This window comes from Rhagoletis pomonella, unplaced genomic scaffold (assembly GCF_013731165.1).
Source record: "Rhagoletis pomonella isolate Grant_MI unplaced genomic scaffold, Rhpom_1.0 Rhpom_scaffold_00007, whole genome shotgun sequence".
In the NCBI taxonomy this organism is placed as follows: Eukaryota; Metazoa; Arthropoda; class Insecta; order Diptera; family Tephritidae; genus Rhagoletis; species Rhagoletis pomonella.
Genome location: NW_023458561.1, coordinates 71,396,232 through 71,410,203, shown reverse-complemented (window position 1 = coordinate 71,410,203; position 13,972 = coordinate 71,396,232). Strand labels below are relative to the sequence as shown.

The 13,972-nt window shown below is 36.0% G+C and overlaps 1 protein-coding gene across 1 annotated transcript in view; it reads left to right on the top strand.

The window, feature by feature from the left end:
* The window catches only part of LOC118743519 (rap guanine nucleotide exchange factor 4), a 95,784-nt gene extending 82,646 nt beyond the window's left edge, over nt 1–13,138 (top strand). Inside the window, 11 exon segments of the mRNA XM_036476253.1 lie at nt 253–397; nt 3,086–3,262; nt 4,001–4,162; nt 5,902–6,055; nt 6,121–6,328; nt 6,381–6,634; nt 7,278–7,448; nt 10,060–10,193; nt 12,056–12,405; nt 12,509–12,609; nt 12,611–13,138. Coding sequence (XP_036332146.1) covers nt 253–397; nt 3,086–3,262; nt 4,001–4,162; nt 5,902–6,055; nt 6,121–6,328; nt 6,381–6,634; nt 7,278–7,448; nt 10,060–10,193; nt 12,056–12,405; nt 12,509–12,609; nt 12,611–12,637 — 1,883 coding nt within the window. The 3' untranslated portion in view covers nt 12,638–13,138.
* Nucleotides 13,139–13,972: the final 834 nt, after the last annotated feature.

The window sequence follows — 13,972 nt, the reverse complement described above, 5'->3', positions numbered from 1 at the left end:
CAATTCCATTTTATTTCAACATTTAGTTTTTGATGCAGATTGGCAGGTAATGCGAAACTACATCGATTTTTCACTCTTGGGTGACGATATATTGGCTTATATTTTTTTCAAATTTTTTTCTTTTTCTGCTTCGATCATTATTGAAATTAACCTGTTTTTTCTCCAACAACGATATGGGCCTGACTGAATGATTTCGTAACTCGAATCACAACCATGATGATTGTCTGAATGCCTGACTCGAAAAAATCACAGTATTTAATCAGGGCGACGAAGGTCGATCCTGGTATATTTTGCTCAAAGGCTCAGTGGATGTTGTGATACATGGCAAAGGCACTGTGGCAACTCTTAAGACTGGTGATGATTTTGGTAAACTCGCTTTAATAAACGACGCGCCCAGGTAAGTGAAAGGAAGATTAAACACGTTATATATATTTTTTTTTTCCCCATATATTTTATAGGATGGTGAAATTCGTTAAAACAAAAATTTAATTCTAGAGTCGTTTAGTGATTATCTACTTAAGGTGTTGCTCAGTAACGTTTTGCAAAAAATGCCCTCTCAGAGTCCGTTAACGATTCATTAACGATACTTAATGAGCATCAAAATTAAGTAAAGAAAAACTTTACTTAGCTTTTTAACGAATAATTATAAAATTTTTTTGGAACCAAGTTCAACCCAAAGGTCTTGGCACTTAAAATTTTCTTCTGAATTTCTTTTCTACTATGTTTTCTAAGTTATTTAAGACCGAAAAGATAAAATGTAATAGATGTTCAGAGTACACTTGAGAGGGAACACTTCTCAATGCTTTTGAATGGCGATAAAGGTGGCGCTCTTGCTGAAGGAGAACCCTAGCCTATATATAGGGATGAAGCTCACGTCACTGTACTCGACCAATACGGGATGAGAACAGCAATAAGGCAGCTTAAGAACAACAATGACCCCTTGGGCCGACGGTATACCGGCTGAGCGTATTTCACTTCTTCAATAGATCTTTATATGTTTCAGTAAGCACTTTGTCTTGTCCTCATTCACCGCTAGACCAACCTCTTTAGCCTCTTTTGCTGTGGTGACGTTCCTCAGCTTCAGGCCGACGATGTCGATATCATTTGCTAAATATAGATGGCGCAACTGCGATTCAGAGTAGCAGCTTTTATTCAGATCAGCAGCTTTCATTCCAGAACTAGCAAATACCCGCTGGGCTTCACTGCGCTTTAAAAGTATTTTTGTGATGTTTGATATGCGTATTGTAATATTTCATTTATTTTGTCAATTTATATTAATACAAATTTTCAAACAGCTGGCAACCCTGTCGAAAAATATTTTCGGCAATTCGGTTCATTCTTGTTACAAACGAACCGTCTTATTTAAAGAACAGATTGCTTAATATTCCATCAGCCAGATCGCATCGACTACTACACACAAAATTTAACTCTTCAGTATCTGAACGTCAGTTTTTTGTCTTTGCAGTCCGTTTTTGGAACAGTCTTGACGTCAAGACACGAAATATTCAAAACTCATTGCATTTAAAAGAATAATAACACAAAATATATGCCAAAAGAGATGTGCCAATTTGTATTTCAAGTCTCTATCTACGGTCTTTTTTTCTTTTACCTACTATTTTATATGATTCCAACCCTGCTTTTCAATAAAAATCACAAAACCTTGAAATTATTATGCTCTAGCTGTAAGGTTTTACTTTGTAATCACTTGCCACACTTTCATAAAAAGGAATAAACATTAAATTAATTTTTATAATTTCATTAATTATATTATTATATTGTTAATAAGGATGCCGGCTATGTTTATGGCTCACTTATATTCTATGTCCTTTGTGATAACGAAAGTGCTGCCTCATTTGTACGAAAAATTATTTTTAGGCCACGGTACAGGGAGAGTCTTAATAAATGAATATAGAAAACACTGAAAATCGGGACTAAAGCGGTACAAATATGACTTATACGTCCCGACTTTTAAAAAATATTCAGCAGAACAATTTTCTTAAAATCGGTACTGTCCCGCCAAAACCGTTACGAATGGTTACCTTAGTGATGCCGCAGCTGGGCCATACTTAAATTTTTCCTTTTTGGTTGTTGTTGTTTTCAATTCATATAGATATTCTGGCGAAATCCACAAGAAAGACTAAATTTTTTTTTAACTTTGGTTTTAATATAGCCACGCCCATTTCTAGAATATTCTTTGATTGAAAAAGTTGTGGAACAAATGTTGTTAATGAAGCGATATTCTGCCGAAATCCGCAATAAAATCTGCGTTTTGTATATATATGTATATATTTGGATAGGTATTCTATCGGGAGCCGCAATAAAATTTTACTTTTTTGCAAAACATCGGGCTTTAATACCTTACCAAATATGTATATCTTAACGTAAATTTTCGAAAAGAAATGACAAATAATTGTTGATTCCCACAAAATAAACCATCTCGTCATAAAGAAAAATATTAAAAAAATAGTTCTTGAAAAAGCCCCATTTTTTAACCACGTTTTTTTATAGAGAATTAAATAAAAATTGCCATGGTATAATTTTAAATCCCTAATTTACTGGTCTTCACTATGCGAATCAACTTCAAAAAGTTCAACTGTTAATAGCTAAGTTAGCTTTAGGGCAATCTTGACCATCTTATATACAGGAATGTTAAGCCCGTTTCTTTAGCTTTAAATCGACGTTGAGATGACATCTGTACGATGAGCAGAACCCGAGATATAACGATTTGAAGAAGTACCTGATTAGTCAGAATCACGAACAAATGCAAACTTTGACAGATCATATCTCCGAAGAAAAAAAAAAAATTAAAAAAATTTCCTCGAATACGTGTTAGCTTATTTCGCGTATAGAACCCATAAAAAAATGTTAAGCCAATCGACACCAAATTTGGTGTCCGATATGAAAAACAACGTCTCATATCGTGGAATCAGGTAAAGCTAAATCGTGGACATTCTTAATCGAATATACTCTATTCCATGAAATCCGTTTAAATTTTTGGACTGTTCTTTTTTTGGTTCTTGACTAAAATACGTTTTCTTATAAGCTGAAATATTAAAATTTATTTCTATTGTTTTTTTTTTTGTAGAGCTGCTACGATTGTCCTGAAGGAAAACAATTGCCATCTACTCCGCGTCGATAAGGAACACTTCAATCGCATTTTGCGCGATGTGGAGGCAAACACTTTGAGGCTACAAGAACATGGCAAGGATGTACTAGTGTTGGAGCGAGTGGCCAAGCAGCGCGGACAACATTCCGCATTTAAGTATGTTCTTGATCTCACCCATACATACATACATATGTACATACTATATGTACGTCCATTAGACCGCACCACCTTACAAGAAGAAAAAAAGTTCGCTCTGAGTCTAAAGCATTTTTGCAAAGCGATTTCGATATTTTTTGTTTTGTTTTTGCCGAACCTAGGGGTCGCCTTTTTACCATTTTGACATAACTTCAGCATTTACATTCGGATCTTAAAGTTTTTTTATCCCGAGGAGGCATTTTTTTTGTTCCAAAGTTCATTTTTTTTGGTTCAAGTACAGCATGGGTCGCAACTAAAAATTAAAAACGGTGGTTACAATTCTTATATCCTACTAGGTACATACATACGTACATACGTATACTAGAGCCGCACTAAAGCCTTTATTAAAAACTAATCACAACTCATAATTAAAATGTAAGCAATGTCACTCGCCTTACATTCGTAATGGATTAACTCTATTCGATAGTTTCACGCTTGTTCATGCGGACGACAGCACACATGCTTCCGATTATAAAGGCATGCAACATATTTTAATCCTTCGGACTTGAATCTAATATAATTTCATCCACCAATTAACCACAGTAGCATACCCAATCGAAAAGACTTTGAAACAACCATCCTCGACCCCCCGGCCCCCTCTATTTTCATCTACGCACTTGCAATCATGTTTACATGTACATATGTACATATCTATGTATGTGCACATAATTTACTCTCTTTATTATTCTATTCCAACAGATATACGGTCATGTCGGGAACACCATCCAAGATATTGGAGCATTTGCTGGAAACTCGTCTTGGCGGTCAAGTCAGCGGTTTGGATCCCTTTCTGGACGATTTTTTGCTCACTCACATTGTTTTCATGCCGGTTGTGCAACTAGTGGATGAATTGGCTAATTAATATCCTTTTTTAAAGCTAAACATGACATTCAAACACGTCTACACATGTCAATTAGAATCACACATACATATACATATATATATATATATGTATACAGTATGGGTCATATCAGTAGCTCCGCTATTTCAAAGTGATATTGTTTGCCACTCCTGTTAAATTATTTATTTTTAGGAATTTTCAATTAAAATGCAATTCATCATTCTCTACCAAAAGCCATATAAACCCAAGTTTAAAAGTTTGTAAAACACTACAAAAAAACGCTACGAATTTTCACCCAAATTTCAGGGTTTTTTCTCAGAAGTCTTAGAATTTTCTTGAGTACACAATTTTATAGCCCATTCAATTTTGAATTAAATTTTTTAAATGGCTAAAAATTACTGTTGATTTTTTTAGAATTTTTTCGCCGAAGCATGTTTTCACACAAGTTGGCATTTTAGTAAAACAAAGTGTAATTGTATTGATTTTTGGGAATTTCTTTCCAGGCAGTTTCTTCCAAAAAAAAAAAAAACATAAATGGCGAATATACTTTTTACACTCGTCATCTTTGTTTCTTCATTCTTTGTTTAAAATCCATTCGTCGTTAAAATATCGATAGCGTTTTTGATTTTTTTGTTTACTTCCCTCCAAACATAGTAAATATGTAGGGCTACCAGAAGCCAGAACCCATCCATCGACACCCAGGACACTTATCATACAAGTGAATATGGTGTCAATATATTCCTTATAAGAACAGTTGCTGTGGTCCTGGCGGCACTGTTTTGAAGTAATTTCTGGTATTATAAGCAATGTAGTTTTGCGGCACAATAAAGAATAGGGGCCGGTGAGGTATAGAAAAAAGGAAAAGCAGAGGGCGTCCGCCCTTTTTTCTGATTTTAATGCTATAATTTTATTTGGTGCAAATTAACAGGGGCGGCGCTAGGGGAAGGAGGGGCTAAAGTGGAATTTTCAACATTTTTTAAGTCTTGTGATGCCCATGGGGGGTTACCCCAAGCCTATCCCTACATGTCTTCGAACCATTTTGATTTTCTTGCGAATCCCAGCAGTGCTTCCAGAGGAGCTTTCCCCAAGATATCCAGGTTCTCGAAGAAATGGCCCCCAAGAAATTTAAGGCGTTTTCCTCGAAGTGCTGGACACTCGCAAAGGAAGTGCTGGACGGATTTTAACTCCTCCTCATCCCTGCAGCTTCTACAGAAATCATTATGCGGGGCTCCGAGCCTGGCAGCCATGTGTCCAATGGTCCAGTGTCCCGTTAGTATTCCTGCGAGACGCCTGACATTTGGCTTTGAAAGTCCTAATAGACTCCTTGTTCTTCGTTCATCGAGCCGTGGCCAGAGCGATCGCGATACCCTGCAGGTGTGCAGATTTTCCCACCTACTGTTGGTAGCTGCCCTAGTCAGTCTCTCGACTTCTGAAACCAAAAATCGCAGGGGGGGTTTCACGATTTGGATCGCCTCCCCGAGCCCCACCTCAGACCCCTTCCTAGCACATTCGTCCGCTTCCTCATTTTCCGGGACACCACAATGTCTCGGGGGACCCAGTAAAGATTGATTATGTGTTGCTGTAGAGCTTGTCTTGGGATCTTTGGCATTCTTTAACGCATATCGAGTTAGTCGTTGCCGACCCCAAGGCTTTGATAGCCGCGCCTGACTGTCAACAACGAAGTCAAGTTTAGATGGAGCTCACAATAATAACAAATAATAACAAATACATAAATAAGTCTTCCTTAACCACGTTGCACTTTTCATTGTGATTCGAATGATGGCTCGCAAACACCCGAGGATCGGGAGTACATAATCAATTTCAAGAAGCGCGTTGTGCAGTTCATGCAAAAATGGGTGATGGCCGTGCGGCATGCCGCTTTCGATGAGCCAAGTGTCTGTGATTTTATTGAGGTTGGAAAAATTTCATTCGTTTCCGGTTGTTATTAATATTAAACAGAAAAAATGTATTCAATTAGGATTTGGCCGCTGAGATAGAGGCTGATTCAGAATTGAGTGAGGAGACGAGTATCATACACAATGTTTTAACACAAATGGCCCGCTACCAGGAGGACCGCAACCAAAATGCCGGACAGAAATGGAAGCTACCGCCAAATGGCCAACCCATTTGCTTATTCAGTGGCAATGCCACGCCATCAAAAACCGTTATAAGACCTGATGACGACAGTGAGTCATTTAAACAAATAGCCATGCAAATCGATAAGATTTTAATTTACAGTTATATTCCGAGTATATTGCGCGGACCACACCTATTGCACATTACGTTTTCCTTTGCACACCACCGCCGAGCTGATTAAAGCCTGCGCTGCCGACAAGCTACAGTTAAATCGAGGACCAGAAGATCTAATATTAGTGGAAGTCAAATCGAATGGAGAGCGCTCGGTCTTCAAGGATAACGATGTCAGCATTCCTACTGGCCTTAGTCTGAACGGTCGGCTTTTCGTTTCTGTGAAGGATCACTTGGATGCCTTGGTAATTATACACACACATGTACTTAAGTATGTACATATGTATGTATGTATATTTATTAAGGTGCATCACCAAATGAAGGTTGCGGGTTTTCCATCGGAATTATAAGCACAGTAATTAAAATCAGCATTTAACCATTATTTTAAGATTTTTATTTTTTCACGTAAAAATAATAATTATTGCTCAATTTTAATAACTTGTTCAACATAAATTAAATGAAAATTTTAGGAGTTTTATATTTTCGCTCAGAGATAAATATTATTATTTAGTCTTATTTTTCCACTTAAAAATAATAATTTTTAATCAACTGAAAGGGCCATACAAACACAACCAACTGAAACTTTGACGTGAAAATGTTGATTCTTATTCCTTTTATAATAGGGTAGCTAGCTCTGAAAAAGATACGTCGGAAATCGATAAAATGCAATAATGCAATAACGTTTTAACCGTCTCCAATCGGGATCAAAATTTATATGTGATATCTTCGACTGTAGTAGCATCGACGTGTAGGGGTTGAGGCTTAGGAATTCTGATGTAAAAATTTGCTTCCTACATTAAAGGACCACCCTAATATATCTACATCGTTTCATAAACTACGAATATGACAATGAACTTATAAAGTCAGATTATATTTCCTCCTTAATAGACACCTCTACCCGAACAAGAGGCTCCAACAGAGGGCATGGATGTCGATTTGGAAATATTAAGCACCAAGGAAATAGCCTACCAAATAACACTTTTCGATTGGGATCTCTTCTGGGCCGTACATGAGTATGAACTTCTCTATCACACATTTGGGAGGCACCACTTTGGAAAGGTAAGTGCGCGTATAAATTATTGTTCATGATTGGAAAAATACGATCTAATATATGTAAGTACATGTCTATAAATGTGCATGTGTATGTGTGTTCATACATATCTATTAGGGTGATTGACTCGGTTTTTCCAAGCCGGTTTCCACCGGTTATTTTAAATATCTATAGGCGGTTTTTTGAAACCTTGATTTTTCGAATATTGAATAAACCGGATTTGTGAATCAAACAAATCGGTTTTTTTTTTTTATTTCATGCAAATCTTGACCTCTCAGAAATATTTTGAGTTTTACTAAGAGTCCAAGGTTATTTTGAGAAAGGAATGTTTGCCGCTTAAATATTTTATACGTGTTTGGCCGAGATACTTCTTCAATTCGTGCCGAAGAAGCTTTTTTATGGCAGAAGTACACTCGGAGGCTTACCATTGTCTTCCGAGGGCGACCGCTATTTGAAGGAACCTTTGTTGATGTTGCTGGGCCCAGATTTATTAACCATGGACCTACCGAGTGGCAGTATTCACCACTAACCACTCGGCTACGGCGAAAAAAGTCAGAAAAATTGAATAAAAATATTAAAAAAGTTATAATAAGACTAAAGGCGCTGGCCCAATGCCAATGTGTGGTTAAAAAGCGAAGGTCTGTTCCTTTAACATACAGAAATATTTTCCTAGAAAATTCCAGAATATTAGTAAACAAATTTAAATAATTTATTAGATATAGATTTATTTTTACATGAATGCGAATTAATGTTTGTATTTCAAAGAAATTCCTAGTGGGAAAATGGGAATGCATTATCTTTTTCTACCAAGAAAAGATTAACAACTACAGTTGAACGAAAAGATGCATCGCAATGTAAGGGAGCGGATGGTGTGTAGTTTTGAATCCACAAACAAAACAAAAAGTTTGAGATCTAACTCAAGTATGTTTTTTTTTTTCCAAGTTGTCTTCGATTGCCGTTTTGCTGGTCACGCGTTCAAAACCTGTGGTACGGACTTTATTTTAATTTTTATTTTAAAATTCGCTTTATAGATTCTATTTATTATTTCTTAAAGCAACATGCGCCACATTACTTTCGTATGAAAACGCTGTAGAGAAATTCTTGCATCTTTTCGGGCATAGCGTATAGGTACTATCTATTACTTTTTGCATTCCCAAACATTACCTTTTCCCACTGGGTCATGGTGGAATTATACCAGGTGAAGCAATTAGAGTGAGAAGAAAGATTTTGACACTGCCTTATCGAATGTCAGAAAATAAAGCTAGGAAACTGTTTTATTACTTCACCTGTTTATTGCACCATGCCGCTGGGTTATAATAATGACAAATACATAGATATGTATGTATACGTGCATATGTACATTTACTAAAAAATATTATAACTCAAAACAAGGGATTTGATTGAAGAAAGAAGTTTTTTCTCTCGTGTAAAGTTTGTAAAAGTGGACTTTGCAAATTTTTACTCTAAGCTAGCGATATGTTAAACGTTTTTTAAATTAAGTAAGCAAATTTTTGTTTGAACAGTCTGCGGCAGTTTGTTTAAATTCATTTATCATATGTCAAAGGCCCACAAAACGCTTTTAAATAAAACATTTTCCTATTTGAAACTTTGAGGCACTTAAAGCAAGCGAAGCAAAGCTGCCTTCATACGTTTTACTATATTTAAAATTCTTGACAGTTCTCAAAGCGAAGCAAGCCTGAATTGGGCCAATACCTTAAACGTGAATTGTTCACTGATTTTTATTTGTTTTACTTTTGATCTAAAATAAACTTTGAAATAATTTAGCTTTGCTCTTTTCTAAAAAAAAAAGCTATCCTAACTGTTAATAGTTTTATTGTAATTTTGGTCATGACTTCATACCAACATGAGCATTTTCACTGTAAGAAAACGTATGTAAAATAAAATCGGTTTATATGGTTTTTTCTTAATTTCAAAATCTGGAAACGGGTTTTTCCAAATTGCAATTTGTCGAATAACTTAAAAACCGATTTTGTAATCGGACACCCTAATATTTGTTCAAATATTAAATGCACATAAACTGGTGATAAAATTTTAACGGTTTTTTGGAACTGCGATAAGTTTTCAGCCAAGATTGCTAAGGGGAAAAACGGTAGATGGGTATCTCGTCTCAGCTCTTATTGTTGGGCTTTTATCGTAGAAATACCCCCCCAAAAAACTCTTGAACGGGATACCTATTTTACCATTTTCTTCGCTTAGCTTAGCAATACCTCGTCGCTCTTATCGTAGCGCCAACATAAACGTACCCACATGCGTTTTCAGACAACGATAACGTGGTGAAGTAAAGATACCCTCAAACAAATGCGGTGCTACCGGTACACAACGACATCGTGTTTGATATGGTAACGATAAAACGCAAAGGGGGCCTCGAACGAATCAGTGCTGTAATGTAATGTATTTTTTTTTTGAGCATTTTGAGCGCACCGCATCGGTACTAGCGCAACTGTTTGAAGACACCTTGAAGAAGACTGTATGAAAAGTATTAACAGATTTACATAAAACATTCTACAAAGATAACAGTTATAAAATGGAAACGCTTTGGCGCTTTCAAGCGAATAAGTCCCAATTAGTTACATTTTCATGACTTTTTTATTATGTTAGATTACCGCCAATTTGGATGTATTTTTGCGCCGCTTCAACGAATTACAATACTGGATTGTAACTGAAATCGTGTCAACGAGTAGCATGAGTAAACGTGTCGGCTTGTTGAGAAAATTCATCAAACTAGCTGCATAGTAAGTTAAGCTACATCCATATGTACATACATATATAACTATGTATCGCTCGTTTGCTGGAGGAACACTAAAAAAATAACTTTGTTAATTATTCGGAAAATATTTTAGTCCTCTTCGCTTACACAATCATTTATAATAGGGGTATTCTCTGAGTCTTGCAAAGCCCTTGCATGGTGCACAGATTGCACGGATTGCACGGTAAAAACCGGTTTTCGTATGGGACAGCTTTGCAAACCGTGCAATCCGTGCATCGTGCAAGGGCTTTGCAAGACTCAGAGAATACCCCTAATGATTATTGCAAACAATCTAACAAACAAAGTGAGAGTTCGACGCAAAGGAAACTTTGGCTGGTTTATGCCGTTTTCCAGGAAAAATTATCCTGTGGCAATACATGAATTTACTTATCTGTATCTTTTATGCTTGGTATAAGGTCTCAGCGTAAAAACTGAGCTTAAGCTGCGACTCGATTTTCAGTACAAATTCTTGGGCTTGAACTCACTTAATCAGTGAAAAAATTTAATCTGATTCAAGCTCACTTTTTATTCATGAGAGCCATTGTTTCTGCCACTGTCGACTGTCCTATAGTTCTTAGCAGAAATAAACGCTTTAAAGCAATAATGCACTAACGAAAAGGACGCTGTCTAAACTGAATAAGCTCTCACTTAGTACTTATGTATGTACATATATTTTTAGTTAATTTTTGTTCAAAGGGAATCTTACCTAAAAATTGTAATGTAATTTTTCCGGATTTGTTAATTTTCTTTTTTAATACGTATATACATTAGGGCGGTCAATTTGTATGGAAGAATTTTTCGACTATGCGCGTATAGCACAGAAGGATTTTACGTATAATTCTAATCAAATTTGCCGAAGAAACCATGGGTCTAAAATCAATTTGGAGTTTGCCAAATTGCGAAAATAGGTTTCTTGGCATTTTGCTGTAGTGTTGTAAACATGTGCTCAAATTTGTATAAAAACAAGCTGTTAGACAGTGGTGTCCAACCCAGTTCTCACCGAGGGCTACTTTGAAACCATTGCTATGCTTTGCGGACACCGACTAAATTAACTTCAATTAATTGATCCCTTAAATGCCTTTATTTATTAATAAAATTTATACAGCTAGCTAAATAAAGGAATGCACATATGTATGTAAATAAAGAACATTCGTTGTATTTGACAACAACAATTTCCTCTTAATTGATAAAGCCGTGTTTCCATTATGATTCATAAATCGATTTTTTGGGAAAAGATAATACTGGTTCCATAGAGAACATTTCGTTACCTGAAATACAAAAGGCCGTAACTAACAAAACCCTTTTCAACGAATTAAAAGTCCCCACATCGTTTGACACAAAAAAAAAATGAAAACATGTTTCCACGTGATGCGCTGAATTGCACCCCGCAAGAATTTCCGAGTCCAAAAAAAGAGCAAACGACGGGGGAAGGTGACAGTTTTTCTATGCCAACTGCCACTTTCATATGTCGATTTGATCCACAAACGCTGAGATTGCAGTCGTAAGCGCTGAAAACTTTTATTGAGATTATTTATTTATATCTGCAGTAATATCATTTTCAATTGACAAATGGCGTAGTTCAATAAAGAGTATTCTTCTTCCATCTTCTTGTTTGGGGGCGTCTGAAATACAGGTCGAAACCTATTTTCGCAATTTAACAAACTCCAAATTGATTTTACACGTAGAATCCTCCTAAGCTATATGCGCTTACTAAAAAAAAAATGAGCCGCCCTAATGTGCACACATAGTAGTTCTAGCAAACGAGCGATATGTACAAACCTATATACATACATATTTTAGTAAATTTGCACACATGCAAAAATAAAGCGAACCGTTTTGCTTTTGTAGCTGCAAGGAATATCAGAATTTAAATGCTTTCTTTGCCGTCGTTATGGGACTCTCAAATATGGCAGTTTCACGTTTGAGTCAAACGTGGGACAAAATTCCTTCAAAATTTCGAAAACTGTTTCAGGAATTCGAGGCTCTCATCGATCCCAGCCGCAATCACCGTGCTTACCGTGTCTTTGTTGGCAAACTACAGCCACCTGTTATACCGTTTATGCCACTTTTGCTCAAAGACATGACATTCGCTCACGAGGGAAACAAAACGAGCTTGGATGGACTGGTTAATTTCGAGAAGATGCATATGATGGCACAGACAATGCGCACAATTCGTTTTTGTCGTTCACGTAGTTTGGGTAAGGCTTTGTGTTAAATTACATATGAACGTATGTATGTATGTATGTATGTATGTAGCTAACAATAATATTATTTCCGACGTTGCATCACTTCTCATTACAGGCCTTGAGCCACCATCACCAAAGAGTGAAGCAGAAGTACGCCCCTACATAAGTTGCCTGCGTGTTATTGACAATCAGCGGGTTCTAACGGCTCTGTCACAAAAAAATAGAACCGGCTCGCAAGACCTAAGGACAGGTACAGCAACGCAATAAGCCATAAGTTCAAAAGGGCAAATATCAAAAGCGTTACTATTGGAATAATTCAGGCAACATTTAACATCCTCGTAAGATTGAGTCAACTAACTATCCTGGAAAACTCCTTGCCCGATACATACAAATTCAAGCCAAATTTTTATTATCATCTTATCTATATACACATGTATATGTATATGTACATATACTTGTAAATGTACATACATACAAGCGTAGACATAGATATTTTATCGAATTATCGAATTTCAACATTTTACGCATTTAATGCATTCGACATAGTTTTCTTGCACTTTTACACACATTAATTTCTTATTTTATGTATAATTTAGAAAAAAATTTATTATTTATTTAGTCAATGATTTTACATATACATACATAACAACACAAAAATTAGAAGTGTATTCATATTATTTACTATATGTATGTATGTATATTAGACTGTGTCAAATAAAACGACTAATTTTTAACCGACTTCACAAAAAAAGGAGGTTATCAGTTCGTCGGAATATATGTATATATATTTTTTTTATGTATGTTACCGCATAACTACGTTAACCGATTTCAATAATTATTTTTTTCAAGGAAAGGTGTTACCTCACAGGTGGTCCCATTCTAATTTGGTTTACATCCGATCATTGGATCATGAAGAGATTAACGATAATCTTAAATTTTTATATGCGAACTGAAGTCGGTTTTGTTTTTTGCTTAAAAATTACTTGTTTTCTTTCGTTTCATATGAAAATTTCGTTGTCCCTCACAAAAAAATAGTTGTGGCAAAATTTGCGTGCTCTATCTCCATTTTTAAAAATCCTTATTTTTGCGAGCGCTAACAGAAAAATGGAAATAGAGGGCGGAAATTTTGGCCACAAATATATTTTTTTGTTACCCAACAGTCAAATTTTCTTATGGGACCGAAAGAAAAAAACAATTGTTTTATTTGACACAGTCTAATGTAAATATATATATAAATACATGCATATATATGCCCATGCCAAAATAATTTTTTTTCTAAGATAACGCGAATGTTATATAAAAGATTATAATCATGATATTCGTATATCTATGTCAGTGGTGCACAGTGTTGACAGATTAATACCTGCGCAACATTTTTGGCTTAGTATGCATACACTAGCAACACTGCAAAAAGTGGGACTAGGTTACAGGACCACGCTACCTTGCGACCAACACCAGTAACCAAAATGGTTCAAATATATGGAGAAAATATGGTTATATTAACATTGGACCTGGCCACCTCTGGTCCAACGCTGCATAACATGGGACCACCTAGACAACAACTAGAGGTGGTCCCATA